The sequence below is a fragment of the Diadema antillarum genome, unplaced genomic scaffold, assembly GCF_040938485.1.
Source record: "Diadema antillarum isolate AM-2024a unplaced genomic scaffold, OU_Dant_1.0 seq00001991_RagTag, whole genome shotgun sequence".
Classification (NCBI taxonomy): domain Eukaryota; kingdom Metazoa; phylum Echinodermata; class Echinoidea; order Diadematoida; family Diadematidae; genus Diadema; species Diadema antillarum.
In genome coordinates this window covers 139,135-160,583 of record NW_027272647.1, presented here as the reverse complement: position 1 = coordinate 160,583, position 21,449 = coordinate 139,135, and the positions used below count along the sequence as shown (strand labels likewise).

General features: G+C 37.4%; 1 protein-coding gene across 1 annotated transcript in view; it reads left to right on the top strand.

Annotated features, from left to right (window-relative positions):
• Positions 1-21,449, top strand: part of LOC139713511 (uncharacterized) — a 92,832-nt gene that overhangs the window by 44,707 nt on the left and 26,676 nt on the right. Inside the window, exon 16 of the mRNA XM_071625237.1 lies at positions 3,894-4,073. Within this exon, the coding sequence (XP_071481338.1) occupies positions 3,894-4,073 (180 nt within the window). The remainder of the gene's footprint in view (positions 1-3,893; positions 4,074-21,449) is intronic.

Sequence of the window (21,449 nt, the reverse complement as noted above, 5' to 3'; positions counted from 1 at the left end):
TTGCACTAAATCTTACTTCTTTCAACATATAATAATAATAATAATAATGATTATCATCATCATCATCATCATCACCATCATCACCATCATCATAATGTCTTATTTATCCAGCGTAGCCCCTTCAGTGTTGCCACTGCTCTACCACAGGGCCCTGCAATTATCATTACCCTAGTGTAGTTTGTCAGTACCCATTCTTACACCTGGGTCCAGAGGGACATGGTGGGTAAAAACATCTTGTCCAAGGACGTAAGAATTGGGCGGGATTCGAACTCTGGGCCCCATTTCATTTATTTAAAAAAAAAAAAAAAAAAAAAAAAAACCAAACTTGATATGATAACAACTCTTGCTGGAATGGTAATTGCCATTGTAACGACCAGAATCCAGCTTCCTGATTGGCTATTGCAATGGGAAGCTGAAATGCCAGGAAAAGTTGCTATCATATCAACTTTTATGAAATGGCACCCTGGTCCTCTGATCGGGAGTCGGGAGTGTTATCCAGTATGCCACAGCACCTCCAGCCATCTGTTGATTTAACAAAGTGAAAATAATGTTCACAAACACATACAATGTATGTTACAGTTCATTCGGTAATGATCCCAACAACACACGAAAAATCGAAGGACATCTTTAATCATTTCTATGTAGGCTACGTTTAATACGTGATAAATGCAAAATTTTTGTATGCCCACAAGATCATCTATGCATGTGTAACATAGCATTATACGTGTACACGTATTGTACAAAGGGAAAAAAGGACAGAATGTATTATAAGCATGATGGGTCTAAGCGCTGCATACAATGTGTGAAAAAATGTCTCCGGAGCTGGAAAAGCAAAACTTTTATCCGAGGAGAAAAAGTCACAGGTGACACAAGTACCTGTTACACTCAAGATTCATTGTCATGCATTCTCTTTTCAGCAATACTGGCTTTACGTTAAGGCTCGTATATATACTTTTATGCACATAACAACAAATCTTTTTTAATCAAAGCATAATTATTGAACATGTCAGTAATAAAATCTAACTAAATACGGACAATATAAACTTTCCGTAAAATCGAAATGTTTTTGCCAACTCGCGGCAGCTTCAAAACACTGCCTCGTGTGCACACCTCATTGGTGTGCGCGCACCACTGTTCAAATGACCCCTGTTGCGACACGGATTGTCGCCCCTACACGGATTGTCGCCTCCTGCTCGGGGCGACAATTCCTTGACGGGCGTTGGCGGCACGGATTGTCGCCCCCGTCACGGATTGTCGCCTGGCGATAATCCGTGAGGAGGGCTTGCGGCACGGATTGTCGCCCGCCCTCGAAGCACATTTTGCTGTGTAATATCGTTCTGGACATAATCATTGAAATACTAACACATAACTTTAATACATGGCTACATCCATGCAAACATGCCATGTATAAAGTAATGGTGAGGTTTCAAGGAAGTGTGTATGTGCGCGTGCACATGATAATTTAGTGTCCGTTTGTGCGTGCGTGTGTGTGTGTGTGTGTGTGTGTGTGTGTGTGATGGAAGAATGTGTTTATTATGTCAGTTTTTTGCGTATGTGTTTTTTAGCTGCGCGTGGGGAGGGATACATAGTAAGCTGTTTCTGGCATAAACGTTGATATTGATTTTATCAGCAGCTTTGAATTTGATGAGTTTGTTTGGCAGATTTGTATATGAATTCGGAGTGGAGCTTGCGTGCGGGCGGATGCTGCTTTTCTGCATACGGTCCATTATGTCTTAGTTATCAACATTTGGAAATCGTTTCATCAGGAAGGGATGTGGTATCGGTTCGGGTGTGCGTCGGTATGTGGGAAGGGGGTTACATTTCGTTATTGCAAAAGTTTGTTATTCTGAAGGCTCATTCGTCCGAAGGCTCATTCGTCCGATCATTATTCCATTTTTGGATCAACGAACCTCTAGGTATAGGGAATTGTGTGTTTCGGATAAATGAAGCCTCGGAAAAAACGAAACTTCAGAATAACGAACCTTCGTGTGTGTGTGTGTGTGTGTGTGTGTGTGTATTTGGGTTGGTGAATGTGGGTGTGGGATGATTTAGGTTTTGTTTAATCAGGGGTTGGTGGGTTGGGGATTGGATTTGAAGAAGGATAGTTGTAAATGGTATGACAGATGTTGGTAGGATTAAATATTTAGGATAGATGTAGGCCCTAGATTTGTTTCGGTTGGGGAGGGGAGGGGGTGGTCGGGGTTTTTTTATGACTGATTTCATTCTTGATTTGTGTAATGTATTTGTGTTCTTTATGTATATGCCCTTTAAAGTAAGAAGGTGTTACATGATCCAAAGCAATATATTCAAGGAATATAGGCCTAGGTTTGGTAGGGCCCTACATGTCAAAACTTTCTCGTGAAGAAATTATTAGTAGGGTTGGTCTATAATCGAGTTATCTATGTTGAAGTGAGATTATTTGTGGTATAAATTGACAAATGGATTTGTTTGTGTTTTCGAATTGCCATTTGTAACTTTTTTTGTTCATGTTACTCCCAGAATGGGTCGATTTATGAATCATTTGAATGAAATCAATAAATATCAAGGAAAAAAGTGTTGAGTTGGTTTATTTGCATTATGAGGATTTGTTTGAGTGTTTGTTGGTGTTTGTTTGTACTACGTATGTATTAGCGGTGTGCAATGGCAGTTCGTTTGTGCTAAAATCAACTAACGATTGACAAATTTTTTACGGCGTGTGGAAATTATTCGCTCATGCATAAAGCATGCCAAACCTATTGTGGGACAAAGAATAGTGGTATGGACGTTCTAGTTTATGACTGATGGAAGAAAATGACTGCAGTGAAAAATGAACAAAGACAAATAACATTTGGGGAGGGTACCTCCCTCGTATGTATCTTCTCTCGGTCTCTCTCGCCTAGCCCGCCTCACCGCTGATATTGGTTGACACAACCATACTATTTTTAGATTAACGCTGGTGTGAATTCTTTAAACACGTGCTCATACACTCTGAAGGCGTTTGTATTGCCACAGTAGCGCCACTATATTCCACATACACACGTAAGCATACAGGCACACGTATACACACAGACAAAGAAACCACTACCACTATACAACCACCACACATGCACAGTTTCTACATATTGTATTATTATACTCCAAACACACACACACATACACACACACACACACACACAACAAATCATACACATCACATATCATGCAGCTCACAATACACACACACACACACACACACACACACACACACACATACCCATAACTTACCAGTCATACCCATCCCACCAAAGCTTAACACAGGAGGAACCACCCCGAGCCCGGGGCGACAATCCGTGACGGGGCGACAATCCGTGTCTGAACAAATTTTTTGCCAACACGGATTGTCGCCTTCGAGGTCAAAAACTGGGAACTGCACAAGCGTCACGGATTGTCGCTAGGCGACAATCCGTGACCGGGGCGACAATCCGTGCCGCCAGAGCCCGTCACGGATTGTCGCCCCGAGCAGGAGGCGACAATCCGTGTAGGGGCGACAATCCGTGTCGCAACACTCCCCTGTTTCATCGGTACTCGCTGCGTGAAGAACGAGACCTCTATCAGTTGTATGACAATCTCTTTGGTCGAAATCAATGCGTAGACAGAAGAGAAGAGTGTTATCCGCAGTGTTAAATTTCATGCTGCATAATAGACATTATAACATAAAATGAGAAATCTTCGTTTGTTTGTGCTGTCCATGTGTTTTGAGTAACAGACGAGTGATTATAGAATATTACTTCACTCGCAGTCTTATAAGACTAAGGCATTAAATCCATTATAGTCACCGATTTTTTTATACTATGTTTTCTTACAAAAATGATGACTTTATATTTCCCAGTACTATAATCGATTAACATTTTCAACCATTTTCTCTTGCTGGCCAGCTGTCACTGTCGGCCAGGTTACACAGGCGACCTGTGCGAAACTGTCGACAATTTCTGCCAGAGTTCTCCATGTCTTAACAACGGTTCCTGCCTTCAGCGACCTTCCGAAAATGGCATTCGCTGCAATTGTGTTTCCGGTTTTATTGGCCAGAGATGTGAGACCGGTACGATCCCTTTCAAGTTAATTCATCTAGATTCTTTGTATAAATTTAATGCAATCTTCACTATAGAAATGACTGCTTATGAAAACAGACTTTAGTTTATTTTTGGTTGTGGTACTTCGGCGACATATGCCATTCGTTTTCTTTTATCTTATTTTGTGAACATTCTACAGGAGGCATAAATACATGTACATGTAAAATTTCACTTTAATCAGTTTGTCATCAAATTTTGTTAGAATATTGCACTTAAACTGTCAAATGCTTGGAATTGGTGTGCTTAGCAGAAGAGGGAAAAATGTCAAATGGCCTTCAAAATGTTGTGCTGTATTTAAGTGAAGAATATTTTTGAATAATAAACGAAGGGCGTTACGTTTAGAAAACAAAATTTGTTTATACCACTGAGATATTACAAATTAGCGTAAGTTGGGGATGTGATCAATTGTTCATTAATGGACGGGGTAAGAAACTCATGAATTGAGGATTACGAGTAAAGCAAGGGCAGGATTTTGGGGTATATATTTGTGTGTGTGTGGAAGGGTGGATTGGAGTAGAAAGTCAAGAGCATTGATCATGGTTAGGTCAACTGGGTCAATTTCATAGAGCAACCCCCTTCCCCTTTGATGACAAGAATCTTATGACGGAAATGATCCGGAGAGTTACGTTTCTCTTGTGTTTTACAAGATTTGGGTTGTTGTTTTTTTTGCATTATCTCGAGCCAAATGTGTTTGTGCTGGGGATCCTTCCTTCGTGTTCCACCCCTCGTTATGTGATTTGATAGATTTGATTCGTTTTCTGTATTTTTCACAATTATAACGTAACAAGCTCCCCCCAAAAAAACTAACAAATAAATCAGCATGTATATATCATATATTTCTACCAATCATAACAGTGAATGTAGTATGCATAATAAGAAGCAATGCATCAACGATTGTAATGAAGTTGATTATTCGAACAAAGTAGTACGATTCAAGTGCAATGCTGAAATCGCAATCTTAATTAAAAGTTTGATTTAGAATACAGTCCCTGAGAAAAATACATAATATTATGGTCTACTTCTGTTTACAAATCCTTTCATGAATACTAAATTCTACTGCGGGTTGGGGTGAGTATATAGAAAATGCCTGAGTGCGAGGATGAGTTAAGGTGCGTGTATGGAAGTGCAGTTGTGTATGTTTTATGTTTTTGGGGTGTTTTTTTTAACGAATATTTGGACTTGTATGCATAGAAAATCAATTTTGTGTTTATAGATGTGTATGTGTATATGTGTGAGTGAGTGTGTGTGGTGTGCGTTTTTACATATTGTGTTTGTACACGTGTATGCATGTGCGTGAGTCATGTGACATTTTGGCGAAGAGTAATATAGTAGTACACATATACCATTGCTTAGCTTTTTAGGTTTGTTTGTTTTTGTTGTTGTTTTTTGTAAATACCGCAATTCAACTACAGAATTGAAGAATAATAATTGTACGAGATGGTGCGTCGTTATGAATGTAGTATTATCATCCATTTATATCTATCTTCATCACAAGAAAACCAAACCTGTGGAATACCTGACAGTACAGTGTTGTTGGGGTTTTTTTTTTTGTCCATTATAATCGTATCTTCTCTAAAGTCAGAGTTACCGCAACAAAGTCCTAGCAATCTTGTTTTGTTTTGCTTTGTTTTGTTTTTTGCTTCGTTTTGTTATTGTCTTTTTTTAACATACCTGTTAAAAGGGTCCCCGCAAAATGCTACTCGGACATTGTCGGATTGTATTTTACTTTTGCAAAATTTTCTACCCTATTTAGCAAGTTTGGGTAATTATCACGATATTAAAACACTCTGCGGTAATGTTCCTTGGATAGACTCAAAAGACATGCGCAGTAGTCCAAACAGAATGACACACCTCTCGGTTATCACATGCCTGGACTGTACTCACACTCTGTTCGCTCACTGAACTTGTAGGTTGTTATGGACACCTGCCTTTTTGTGTCTGTTAAAACGGTATCCTCGCTCTCTTCTGTGGTGTTATTACGGAACCTTAAAAGTGCCAACCAGATGACGAGATAAGAAGACAAGAAGACAGGTTAAATACCGAGAAGTCGAATTATTGGAACTCGGAAAGTCGACTTGTTTAGGTCAAGAAGACAAGAAGCCGAGTTGTTGAGTCGATTTGTATTGGACGAGAAGACGAGATGATGAGCTGTCGAAACTCGGCAAGTCGAGTTACTTTGTACGGAAGCTTTAAAGTGCCATTCGACTTGGAGACTTGGCGAGATAATTTATCTCGTCAAGTCAACATAATAGCTCTATCATGTCGACTTAACAACTTTATAAGTTGACATGGAGACAAAAATTATCATGTCAAGTCGATTTCTAAAAATTTGAATGTCGTCATGGCAACATAACATATCTTGCCAAGTCACATCTAAAAAGTTACATGTCGTCATGGTGAGATAATGTATCTTGCCAAGTCAACATCGAAAAAAGTTACATGTCGTCATGGTGACGTAATGTATCTTGCCAAGTCGACATCTAAAAAAGTTACATGTCGTCATGCCTACATAACGTATCTTGCTAAGTCGACATCTGAAAAGTTACATGTCATCATGGTGACATAAGTTATATATCCAAGCTGAATAAATTTGCATGAATTTGCATAATTAATGAATTTTACTATTTCGTGCAGACGTTTGGAAGTCCTCACCAAGCCCTATCAGATAAAACAATCAAAATCAAAATCGGCCATGAAATGACGGAGAAGTAGCATTTTCTAACATTTGAGCACACACGGACAGACGCACGGACGCATGGACGGACACACACACACACACGCATTCACTTGTTATATTTGATGGTTTTGATTCATTTTTTGGTAAAATATATACCATGGTATTAATTTTGATCATCTTCCTCCTCATCTTCTCTCACCCTTTTTGTAGGTCCTGATCAAGCAAGAATCATAAGGATTGTGTGGGATATGCTGTGATAGAAAGAAAGACAGCTTTTTCATTCCATGTGGGCACACACTCTGCCTTCCATGCAGCACATTCCTTGAAGAGAATGAAGGAAGAGATTGCCCATTTTGCAAGCAGAAAATACAGTCTGTTCGCAGTTTGTATCATTAGCTACCTTAGACCCTTAGTTTGTGTCTGAAAGGGGTGCATTAATGCATAATGATCTCCCAGTTCATGCCTATGTGGCAGTCCTCGATAAAAGGGGAATTCCACCCAAGTCAGTCCAGTGTTTCTACAGTGTGTTCCTAAAAAAGGGAAATCAAACCTCAAAGGTAAATTATATCACAAATGCATAGGTTTTTTTTTGTAATTTGTGTGCTGGATTAAAAAGTAGCTCATTAATTTAAATTTGTCACCTTGCTTGCGTCAACATTGCCACGGGTTTTGTTACACATCGAGTAAGGTTTATTTGAAGGAAAATGATACAACATCTAATTTTTCCAAGTTTCAAAGAACCCTAACTCTCTAACTCATGTCAACGTTGACGCAAGCAAGGTGTCAAATTAAAGCTGGAGAGCTACTTTTTATTCCATTATACAAATTACAAGAAAAAAAAACAACTATGTATTGTTCAGTTGTCTTTTGAACTTGCCTTTCCTGTTTAGGAACACACTGTATGGAAGACAATGAATTAAAAAAAAGAATAATTGATCCAATCATGAGTGAATAAGGAAACTACACTCATTAACATTATCTAGTACATCATTGTCAGTTATGCAAAATGGCAATGCTGATGAAATCACAGTATTTTTAAGAGTAGTTCTCCATTCACATTTTACACAAAATTTCTCATTTTCCAGAGTATGTATTTTCGCATCTTAAACTCTCAGTATATTTAGAACAGTTGTCACTATTTGTCAAACAACTCCTTAGAGTATAGGGTAGAAAAAAAGGTACCTTTCAAGAAAATTTAGAAAATGGGAAATTCTTATGTACAGAGAATGCAATGGAGACTTGATGACCCATGCATCATGACGACATGTAATTTTTTGTAAGTCAACTTGGCAACATACCTTATGTCACCATGACGACATGTAACTTTTTAAATGTCGACTTGGCAAGATACCTTATGTCATCATGACGACATGTAACTTTTGAGATATCAGCTTGGATAGATAACTTATGTCGCCATGATGACATGTAACTTTTCAGATGTCGACTTGGCAAGATGCCTTATGCACCATGATGACATGTAACTTTTTAGATGTCGACTTGGCAAGATATACTATGTCACTATGACGACATGTAACTTTTTTCGATGTTGACTTGGCAAGATACCTTATTTCACCATGACGACATGTAACTTTTTAGATGTCGACTTGATATGATTATTTTTGTCTCCATGTCAACTTATAAAGTTGATAAGTCAACATGATAGCGCTATTATGTTGACTTGACAAGATAAATTATCTCGCCAAGTCTCCAAGTCGAATGGCACTTTAAAGCTTCCGTACCAAGCAAGTCGATATTCCGAGTTTCAACAACTCGTGTTCATGTCTGCTTGTCCCAAACAAGTCGACTTGCCGAGCTCCAAGAACTCGTCATCTTGTATTTTTGTCCAAAGCAACTCGACTTGCCGAGTTTCGACAGCTCATCATCTCGTCTTCTCGTCCAATACAAATCGACTCAACAACTCGGCTTCTTGTCTTCTTGACCTAAACATGTCGACTTGCCGAGTTCCAATAACTCGGCTTCTCGGTATTTAACCTGTCTTCTCGTCTTCTTATCTCGTCACCTGGTTGGCACTTTTAAGCTTCCGTATTTTATTGCCCGAGGCGAGGAATTTTGTTCTCCAGACATTGTCCCAAAACTGCCGGTATGGCCGTGGTAAGGTATGCTCAAGCAAATCTTTATACACCATTCCGTGTTGTTTGTGAGAATATTCTTGAGTAGTGTTGAACACGGTCAAACATGAAATTGAACGATTGGTATAGTATTGGTTGAGATGAGAATTCAGATTGTAATATTTTGCGAGATTCTCAGAAACCATGTCATGAAATTTTACAAAGCATACAATCTACAAACCTAAGAGATGTTCAAAGTTAATCTTATGAAAATCGATTTTTAAATGGATAATATATCCAAAAACAAAGTATGTTAAAACAAATCTTTATTCACCATTTCGTGTCGTTTGTGAGAACATTCTTGAGTAGTGTTGAACACGGTCAAACATGAAATTGAAGGGATGGTATAGTATTGGGTGAGAATACCTGATGAGGATTCAGCTTGTAATATTTTGCGAGATCCGAGAGAAACCATTTCATAAGAGTTTACAAAGCACACAATCTACAATCCCAAGAGTTTGTTCAAAGTTAATTCTATGAAAATTGGTTTTGAAATGGATGAGAAGTCCAAACACAAAGTAACACAAATCGATTCTAATAAAAGTTGGTTCCCACCTTTTAGGATCGCTTCGTTTTGCATGCCATTGTCAAACCAATTTTAATCAGATAGACTTGAATTCCACATAGAATTATAGGAATCCTTCACATTGCATATGAGGTTTCTCATTATCTTAAAGAATCATTCTTACAAGACCATTGGAAACCTGGATCATTAAATCTCAACCGAAACTGTACCATCCTTTTAAAAGAACACTGCAGTAAGACAATCCTCTGTCCTGATATGATTAGTTAAACTGTGAAGCAAGGTGAAAAGTCAAAATGTTGATAGTATTTTTGTGTCAACTCTTACAGGGAGATAAGCAACATTGTTTTTTTTTTAAATCTTCTTTATTTCTCATGTGCACAACTGCCCAGACTTGAAAGGAATATACTACTCAATACCACTTAAAGACCATCTTCACAATGTAGACGGTCTGAGCAGTCGCCTCGGTAATCTGGTTGCCAGAGCATTGAACGTCAGTGACTCTTCGGTGCAAGCAGTGCTATATAACTTTTCATTCCATATACTATCCACAGGGTAAGTATATTTTATTTTTAAGCTATCAGGAGAATCACAGAGATTGAAAAAATAACTTCATGTGCTTTTAAACTATATAGATTTAACCACTTAATTCATCCAAAAACTACTTTTGCTTTTATCTCACTTTCTTTTGATTTGGTATAGTACTTAGATTAAATAATGATGATGATAATAAAATTACATTTATAAGGCGCCGTGTAAATAATTGCTGGTACTCTCGACACATGAGGGCCTGTAAGATTTATTTTTGTTTTCATTTTATGATTTATGATATCAATATTTTTATTACTTTTGAAAGGGTAATAGACATCAGGAAAATCACTTGACATATCGGGATAATCGCATTTGCTTTCATTTCAATTTGTTTTGATTTGGTGTGTTTATTTCGAGTTTTATTTGATGTAATTTGATTTGTGTATAACAGTATTTTGATATGTGATAGAAATGATAAAAAATATGCAATCATAGAACAATCATAGAATAACAGTCAGAAAAAGTTCATAGTAAATAAGATACGCCCAAATGTAACTATATGATAAACAACATAAAAATTTGAATGTTGTGGACAACGTTGTCAACAACTGTTGCGTACTCTCATTCATCTTCAAAGTGGTGATAACATTGCGTAAGATGTTAACAAAATTGTCAGTATCCAAGGAAAAAAGGACAAAGAAAACATTTAGATAAGTGGATACAAAGGGTCATTTGAGACTTGGCAAAAGCTCCGTATGCTTTCGGCATGGAGTGTTCTGTTGTGGAGGTGACTGAATGCTTGAGTCCATTAAAGCGACTCCTTGTTCATAAGATTTGGTCAGAGTACAAGAACAAACATGATAAAACATTGAATGTTTGGACACCAGACACATCTGGAAAGTAAACCTATTTGTCTTCATTTACTGTCAAGCGTTTCAGAGCACAAATTTGTATTCTCATAGAATTTCTATAAACAATAGTTTCTCGAAAAAAGGTAACTCTAAGAATTGAGATTATCTTATGAAAAGCTTAGCTAAAAAAGAAGCCTCTGAAGTAAATACGGATGTGACAAAAAAAAACAACACATATTGGATTTTGAGAGTAAATCGCTATGAATTCATTGTCTTTGAGAGCATAGCTTTGGGAGTAATCATCTCATTAAGAAGGGAAATCCAGTTACGTGATTCATTGCAATACACACTATCATATCCATGTTGGAACAATCGGGAACCTTTCAAAAATGTAAACATGTATATAAGTATTATATATATATATATATATATATATATATATATATATATATATCATATATCTATTTATTTCATTTTTTAGCAACAAAGTTGTACAGACTAACACCATTCTCATTGCAATTAATTTTACAGTTTATTTCGAATCAGAATCAGGATCGCGACCCAATTAGCGATTTCTCATTTATCTGTTCATTTATCACATGCAGTGCCACCGCAGATAACACTTAATGCGTGAAATCGCAATAATATGTGTGACTTCTTTTTTTGTGGGGGGGGGGGGGGGAAGCAGTCATAAGGGTGGAGTATATACATGTAGTAAGACAACTCACTGGGCCTGTCGCTGTTTCCTTTGTAAGGAATGTTTTATATGCATGCAAAGTTTTGCGTGCACTGGGAACAAGAAGAGATTGTGGCTCTGATCAGCATTTGGAGAGACGAAGAGATCTTCCAGAAGACGGTTACATGACAAACCGCCTGGTATATGTGCATGTTGCGGATATAGTAGAAAAAGCGAACTAAATAAAAAATAAAATCAAGAGGCTGAGGACTCAATGCAATGATTGTGTATTGGAAAAGCATATCAAAATATCGGAAATAGGTAGGGTAGTGGCAAGACTGAAGAGGTTACCATGAATTTAAGCCCCGGTCACACAGCACTCCACGCCCGAATCACGTACAAAAAGTTATGAAAATCTGGAGGACGTGGTCGTAAGTGGTAATTTTTTGGACACGTTTGGTTTGGCCGTGCTTTGTACGGGGTATGGCCGTTGGCGGCTGTTCCACTGCTGAAGCACTGCCTAAAGCACGGCTAACCACGTCCAGCATAGTGTGTGTACGCTGAAAAATCCATTTGTCACCAATGAGCCGCTAAACACACGCTATTTCCCATGATACCAACGCGTAACACGCGTCAGATGACCGTGCTCTGCCCGTGACAGACCGCTAAACTTTCGCGTCTTTGCCGCGTCTCCTCAAGTTTTAAACACTGCCGGAACACGGATTATCACGTGTGTTTCACGTTTGTTGCACGTCTTTACCACGTGTGCCGCCCGTAGTTGTCCGCGGAATAAAATTTTGAGCAGTTCGAAACTTTTTACCGCGTCCGACGCCGTTCAGATTTTTCCCCGCGTCCTGTCACGACTTTAAATCAACCGTAGCTCGTCTTAAACTCGACATCAACGCGAACAACACGGGATACCACTTTTTGACGTGTTTTGGCCGTGATTAAGCCATAAAGCTGTGTGACCGGGGTTTAAGAACACCATTAACATTCTCCTTGAAGATATTGCTATCACTGTTTCCCCAAGCACATTAATCATAATTATTCCTTGTCAAATGAAGTCCGTGATATTTCTGAGTTTATGATGCACAATTTCCTGTTTAGACAAGAATACACAGACGTCGGGTTCTATGCTTATAGAGTATACCGTAACAACATCCTAGCCGGAAGCGTCGATATAGGACAAGGTCTGTCCACACTCAGCGAGCGGGCCCAAAACAAGATCCTCTCTCCGTATGCTCTAGCCATACTTTTCTTTTCATCTCCACAACCGACCACCTTGTCAGACCCTGGAGGAGATGAATCTTTTGTAAGAGCACATTAATTTATCACACATTAGACATATTCTTTCTCCATATTCAACGCATACTTGAAATCAATTCCTTTTTAAGTGATCCACGTTTTACAAGCCCTGCTTTTCAATGGACCATTTTCCCCCATCAGTTATACCGTTTTTTTCTATCAACCTTTGGAAAGTATGCATTACTTTTCTTGATTGTCCACACTGCATAATGTATTTCTTTCGAATTGATAAATCTGCATGATTATATCTGGTAAGTCTCTTGTTGGATAGAAAGTAATGATGACTGGACTAAATTGATAAAATTGAATAGGTACAGTAATGAAATATCTATGACAATTTTTTTTCCGTCTCGGTTGTTGGAAATATTGATAAATTCATCCTATGTATAGAGATGTTCTATTCCTTCATGTGTCGTGTCCTCTGCATTCTTATACAGAAAAATATTGACGTCTTCCTTGAAAGCTGACTGATTTATTTGTTATCAAATTTTCACTCTTCAAGCAGACTGATTTATTTGTTATCAAATTTTCACTCTTCAAGCAGACTGGAAGAACAAACATATCGGCATGGTCCCTTGGCGCTGCTCTTGTGACCATCGTGATAATCTTAGCTATCGTGATAATCTCAAAAATCAAAAAGTAAGTCGGCTTGTGCAATGGTCTTTAGTTTGATGTGGTAGTGATGACTGACTTTATGGTTGTATTATGATATTTTGAACTGATACAACAGAAATTTGATATCACTGATGGCAGAAATCTGCATTAAACAAAACTCTTTTCTGTTGCAATGTGCATGTTTCTAGAGGGGTCATCCCACGAGACCAACACTAGGCAAATAAGGCCCATGAGTTCAACAGTAGGTAAAAACAGCCCTCGAGTTCGACAGATATACAACACGGGGCTTAATGTGTCGGTCTCGTGGGTCTTGTTTGCTTAGTGTCGAACTCATAGGCTGTATGACTCGTGGGATGTATGACTCTCGGGCTGTATAAATCATGGTCTGTACGACTCGTTGGTCGTATGACTCGTGGATGTCTGTCTCGTGGCTTGTACCTGTTTTAGGGTATTATAATACATGTATCTTGCAACATACTTCGACTCCTTGATGCAGGTTTTCATTATCATGAGATTAGCACATGTAGTTACTTTAATAGTACCCAGCTTCTATATGAAAGACCAAGAGAGCTGATTTGTTGTGGGCACGTAGTGGTTGAATTGCATTCAATAATCATAATGATATAGAACAAAGGCTAAGAAAATCTGAAACATAGGAGACATTAATTGGTCGTAAAGTAATTCTTCCATACCCCCGTACCTGTCCGATTTTGTCCCTGTCGTATTAGATGTTATCAAAGAAGGCTTTACGTAACATATGCACGTGGATTCTGTGAAGCAAAAAAAAATAAATAAATAAATAAGAAGAACATATTTTAGGGAAGTTAACTGAAAATCTGACAATCCGTGCATATTTTCTCAAAATTCAGCTGAGCTTAAAGCTAAAGCGAGTTATTGCAATTATTTGTTGTGCGTCGAACGTGCTTACATTTTCAACATTTTCAGCCTTTAAATGAAAACCGCATAAATGCATTCTTACCGAACTTGGCAGATAACATTCCTAAGATGACAGGATTGAAATGGGCACCACCCCCTCCCCCTTTGCACCCCCGGGGAAAAATCTTCTCTATAAAAAACAAAACAAAGAAAAAACCACCACCACCAACAACAACAACAACAAAAAAAAAAGAAGTGACAGAGCTTATATCCATGAGTAAGTACATCCGTTACCGTATTCTCAAGTGTGTCTATGCTGCCATGAGTCTTGGAGGGAGGGCGGGAGGAATTGATACAGGCCAGATTCTCACAGTTCAGCTTCTTTTTACTGTTCAACAGATTTGGTCTGTTTACTGGTAGGAAGAATGTTTCTTAATGAATGTTTCTTAATTCCTCTATTTTTTCCCATTATGTCCCAATACTCGGCTATTGGAGAAAAAACATGTAAAATGTGATATGCTTTTTATCGCAATCTGTGATTATAGTATATCCGACATGAAATAGTCTGTACTGTGTTATGACTGAAACTATTATAACCTTTTGTCTTTTTTCTTCACAATTCCATGAAAATGATAACAAAATTATAATTTACACGTAATGCGAAAAGAAGTAAATCGCAATAATGTCTGTACTTTGATTGCAAAGGGATTTGTCAAGGGTGAGGGAGGGAGGGGTGGCTGCGGGTAACATCTGGAGAAAACGGTCTAAAGAAGACATGTATGTAAGTAATTTTTTATTGATTATGTATCTTTCTGTGTGCTTTAAGTACGCACACGACACAGCGATTGATTTTCATTTCAACTTAGATTTTGTTATGTGCTCAGCAGTGTTTGCATTTTGCCTTGACATACATTCCATGTACGCAACATCAAAATCTGTCTTACCTGGATATTATATTAATTTGATTTTTCACAATTGTGCCAAGTGCATACTTATGAACGTACGTATAACCACTCGTATGTTTAGATTTGAACTGAGAATTGTATTACCATATCCACTATGTAAAGAACCAGTACTCGGTATACCTTTTTACATTGTTCTATGCACGCTCACTGTGCTTTCTCTCCTGGCGAAATTCACAAAAATTTACATAACAGTGTTAATGAACTTCCTATTGTGTATGCAAAAATATGTTATGCCGGTGCTCTCGACCGCTATCAATTTGTCATCAGCTTTGAGCAATCTGTCATCCTTGTGTATCCAAAAATGCATTATTCCGGTGTTTTTGACCTCGCAAATCAATTCACTACCTGTTCTCAGCTATTTGTTATTGTACATGCAAAGACGTGTTACCACGGTACTTCCGACTCCTCTCAGTGATTTGTCATCAATGTTTATGCAAAAATGTGTCATCCCGGTGCTTCTGACTCCTCTACGTAATTTGCCTCCTACCCTCTGCAAACTGTTATCATTGTGTAGGCATAAATGTGTTGCTATGGTGTTTTTGTTCATCCCCAATTATTTGTTGTCTGTTTGCTCTGGCATTCGCTTCTCTGAACTCTTCAGTGCAATTCTGGCCTCATATAGCCTAGCAACAACCTCATTCCCTACTTACTATACTGGTGCAGTTACCTTTGAATTTTTGGCATGCATTGTTTTATGTATGGCCATTGGACATTCTTTTCCCATATATTATCAGGGTGAATGTTCTCCCACTTGTCTCCCTATAAAACCAAGCAGCAGATGTGTTCTTAAGAAGTTATTTCCTGTTTACAGCCTGTCTTCATATTCACCTGCCTTGTATCAGTCACAATGATGAATTCAAATACTACTGTAAACTCGAATGCCGCATCAGTTGCCACCCTTTATCCTCAGTCATTTGCTGATATGACACCAGTAATTTCAGTAGACAGCGAAGAGGGTGAGGATTCCGACATCGTCACTTTCTTAAATATGCAAACTCCTGAATTAAGACTGGATTTTGACTGTAGCGATACAGCAGTCCAAAATGTATTCACTCACTACCACACAGAGGATGAGTTTACTTCACTAACTCATACCGACGCAAATCAACTGTTTATTTCACATTTTAATATCAGAAGCTTAAATAAAAACTTTGATCAATTTCTTTCTTTTGTGAGTATATTAAAATCCAAATATAATATTATCGGGCTTAGTGAAACTTGGTTGAAGGAGACATCACCCTCTTCGCTGCTTACTATAGACGGTTTTAAACTCATAACAAATAATAGAACATGGAAGAAAGGTGGGGGAGTCGGATTTTATGTGTCACAGAATTTAGACTGTGTCTTCTTAGAAAAATACAGCGTGATGTCAGATACATTTGAGAGTGTATTTATCGAGGTCAAAACTTCAAACAAAGGTAATATCATAATTGGGGAGATTTATCGACCCCCAAGCTCAAACCCTGCTGAATTTTTAGAGTTATTCTGCGGCCTTATCTCGAACACTTACTTTGACAGTAAGACATGTTTTGTCATGGGTGATTTTAATCTCAATCTCCTTAATTACAGTGATAATCCCTTATGCGCAGATTTTCTTAATCTTATGTTGTCGAAATCATTTATTCCCCTTATAAGGAAACCGACTCGAATAACTGATGATGTATCTACTCTTATTGACAACATTTTTGCAAATGATTCATTTTCTGACATTACATCTGGCATAATAGTTTCTGACGTCACTGATCATTTCCCAATTTACGCCCTTGTGTCCAGTTTTATGACTGCTAATGCTTCTCACACCCACAACCCAGGTATTCGTGTAATGTCGGAATCCAACCTTAATAAACTTAGGGAGAAATTAAGTTCAGAGGATTGGTCCACCGTATACAGTCAAAGCGACATTGATTTAGCCTTTGAAAATTTTATGAATATTTTGATTGCTAATTATGATTCTTGTGTTCCTCTCCGAAGACCTCACCATTCTAATTATAAAAAAGTACCACGACAACCATGGGTTACAAAATCTCTTCTCAGGTCCATTAACCGCAAGAATAATTTTTTTCATAAGTATCGTAAAGATCCATCCCCTTTAAACAAATTAAGATATGTTCGTTATCGGAATATATTGACATCCATAATACGTATAGCCAAGCGAAATTATTTTTCCCGACAGTTTGTTAAATATAAATCTGATGTGAAGAGTACGTGGAAGGTGATTAATGAGGCGCTCAAACATAAACACAATACTGATCCTCCTAAATATATTTCAGTGGACGGCCGCCAGATTAACGACCCGGTCAATATGGCGGAATCTTTCAATGATTATTTTGCAACTCTTGGTCCACATCTTGCCAGTAAAATTCCGAAATCATCAACTGAATTTTATAGATACTTAGGTAATAGGAATTCTCAATCAATATTTTTTGAACCTATTGCTGAAGAAGAAATTATAGATATTATTAAGAATTTGAACGATAAAATAAGTTCAGGATATGATGGAATTACAAATTTTCTTTTAAAAAATGTTTTAAACGAAATCATTACTCCTCTTACATACATTTTCAATCAATCCTTATTTAATGGCAAAGTCCCCAATAAGATGAAGGTCGCAAAAGTTGTCCCTATCTTTAAGAAGGGACTGAAAGATTTGGTGAATAATTACCGACCAATTTCTTTGTTGACTTCAATCTCTAAAATTCTCGAAAGGGTGGTTTACACACGATTATTAAAGTTTCTCACAAATCATAACATTCTGTCGGATTCTCAGTTTGGTTTTAGAAAACATTACAACACAACCCATGCTTTACTTACTTTCATAGACAAGGTAGCTCATGCTATAGATAGTTTTGAACATACAATTGGAGTTTTTCTTGATTTTTCTAAAGCTTCGACACGATAGATCATGAAATCTTGTTTTATGAATTGTGTCACTATGGAATCCGCGGTACCCCCTTAGAATGGTTTAAGAGTTATTTAACAGAAAGAAAGCAATTTGTTAATATCAATAGCCATGATTCGCAATTAAAGCCTATTTCCTGTGGAGTCCCGCAGGGCTCCCCTCTTGGGCCCACTTTTATTTATAGTATACATAAACGATCTTCCAAAATCATCGCAAATTTTGTCATTCATTTGTTTCGCCGATGACACAAGCTTGTTTTTTTCACATCGAGACCCTAATGCATTAATAATATGATGAATACTGAGCTCAGGTCCGTGCAATCCTGGATTTATGCGAACAAATTGTCCTTGAACATAGAAAAAACTCATTATATAGTATTTAGTAATTCTTTGAATGTTGTTCCATATGATATCAAAATAAATGATTTATGTTTAAAGCAGGTTAATAACACAAAGTTTTTAGGGCTTTGGATTGACCAAGAATTATCCTGGAAAACTCATGTTAATTTTGTAAGTAAAATTTTGTCTAGAAATATTGGGATTTTGAATAAGCTAAAGCATTTCTTTCCTGTTCATATTTTGCAGAGTATATATTCTTGTTTAATATCTCCACACTTCAATCATGGAATTTTGGCGTGGGGAAATGCAATTCACTCATTACTAGATTCCCTTCTCCGTATTCAAAAGCGTGCAATAAGAATCATAAACCAAGCCGGATATTTTGCCCATACCAATTGTTTTTTCCATCAAAACAGAATTCTGAAAATTTCAGACTTATTTTATCATAATCTCGGAATTTTCATGTATAAACTAACAACTAATGAATTACCATCTGTTTTTATCCACATGTTCAAAAGGAATCGTTCTATCCACTGTTATCCCACTCGCCAGAGTGACGCCTATCACCTTCCCGTACTCGCACTATTTTTGCAAAGAAGACAATTATATTTACTGGACCCAGATATTGGAATGATCTCCCTCTAGATATCACTTCTTCCTTATCTTTATTCACCTTCAAACGCAAATTAAAACAGTTATTACTTAGTGGATACACACTACCAAGCCTTTAGCAACCTTTTTATGCTCCCAGTCTTTTGTCCTTGTCCGCAGCACCAAGTTACTTAAGTGATTTCATGGTACCGATACATCTTTTAATAATACAGCTTTTTTGTTATTCAAACACTGCGAGATTTGTATGCAGTCTGGTTTGTGCGATATCTATGTGGTTCATTAGTTTATTACTCATCTGTTTTTTTGTACTGGTGTAATTTAGTTGGTCAAGACAAACATATCCGTTCTCCGTGTAAAATTATATGCCTATGAACTCGGGAACCTACAGTTTTACAAGCTTTAAAGCTTTTATGTAGGCCCCATCATATTTCTTATACTTACTAGTGACATTTTCATACGATGTGACCATGTACATTTGTGTCAAGTATATTTTCTTTTTCTTTTTCTTCTACAATTAAAAGACATGATTGTATATATTTTGTACTCTTGTTTTGTTGTCAATAATTTTGTAATGTCATCATTGAGAAAATGGAAATATGAAATAAATTTGAACTGAATTTGAATTTTAAAAAACATGACTGATTTTCACCAAAACTTTGCAGGTACAGTCCATTACGTGATACCGTGATAATTTTTTTTTTTCAAATGGGCACCATGCTCCTCCACCCAAGTCCTTCAAGCCCCCAAATAAAAGAATCTTTAAAAACCTTTTCCACTGTAACTAGACCCAATAGAACTTATTTAGGGGTATGAGATGGTATAATGGTGATTGTAGTTTCAGATTTGTACATGGCGGATCCGGGAGTACCACCCCCCCCCCTTCGGTTGGGGCATATTGGGCAATATTTTCATATTTCAGCTGCTCGAAAATCATTTCCCTACTTTCTGCAGTTAAGTTCATGCCTTTTCACTATTCCACAATGACATACTAAACAAGCGTTGACAGAACAAAATTTTCTTTGATGTTTTTCTTAGGCAGGATGCAGAAACGGATACGGAATCACAGGAAATGAGCTTGCAGGGCATCAATTCGGTTTCGCCATCTCAGCCTTCTTCACAACATTGACGAGCTCTTGCCTTGGTTAATCGCAGCTAATTTATAATTAGCCATATGTTTTTCGGGCGAAACGATACGAATACCGAATTTCACTGAAACGGAAACTACACCCTGTGTTCAAGTTATACTAAATTGAACGAAGGGAAGAAAATTGTGACTTTCTAAAGTCTAACATATTCCCCAAGGTTTGTGAAGCAATAACATCATCCCTTATGTAATTTCCCCGAAATCAAGTGGACTTTGACTTCTTGTTTCAAAAAAGAAGAAGATATATATGTATATATATATATATATATACATATATATATATATATATATATATATATATATATAGTGATTCCATCACCCATACTCGATTACAGATTAAGCATTTTGTTTACAGGTATTGGTTGCTATACATACGTCACAGTTCAAACAGTGTATATAATACACATCAATTCCATTCATATCACAGCAATAATGATTATACAATTTAATCAATTACTGAGTATTGATCAGGGGCCAACAAAAAGCTAATGTATATGTATACATACATTTAAAAGATATACATAATCAATGTCTGTACATAATCCATAGAAAATTACCCCTCCCATCGCTTACCTCATCAACATTTCCCACTCCAGGCACACCACAGGTATATACTTCTTGCAAACACAGATACAAGCTCATAAGAGAGAGAGAGAGAGCGCGCACACACATACAGATACACGCGCACGCACGCACAAACGAACAACCCACACAACAATCATGCAAAATGGTAGCTATTGATATGGATGTGGACTGTTCTCTTTGTTCGAATCATTCTATTTATCAGTCAACTAAAATATTTAGTGATCTTCTGTCGTCGCCCACATTAGCAGCATTGAGTGTACTATATATACTACAGCAAATGGGATCTCCTGCTCCTGAATCTCACTTGTTAGCCCAGCAAGTGCAACGCCCAGTTTCTTGTGTATGAATGTTTGTGAATTAAAGGAAGAATCTAAATATCGCATGATACACTGGTATACTGTCTGTTCTGAAATAGCTGGTAATATACCTTTATCTTAATATATCTTAGAAGCATTCACGTAAAAGAGCTTATCTTGCGATGTTGGGATACGATTTCCCCGTATATAAGTAGATTCCTTAACCAGAGCAAAATATCAAAACCAGCAAAGGGAAAGCTAATAATTTCATTTTATTTGCAACTAAATGATGTAGGCGTATGGAAGATACTTCAAGCCGTTTGGAAATTTTTCGTACCA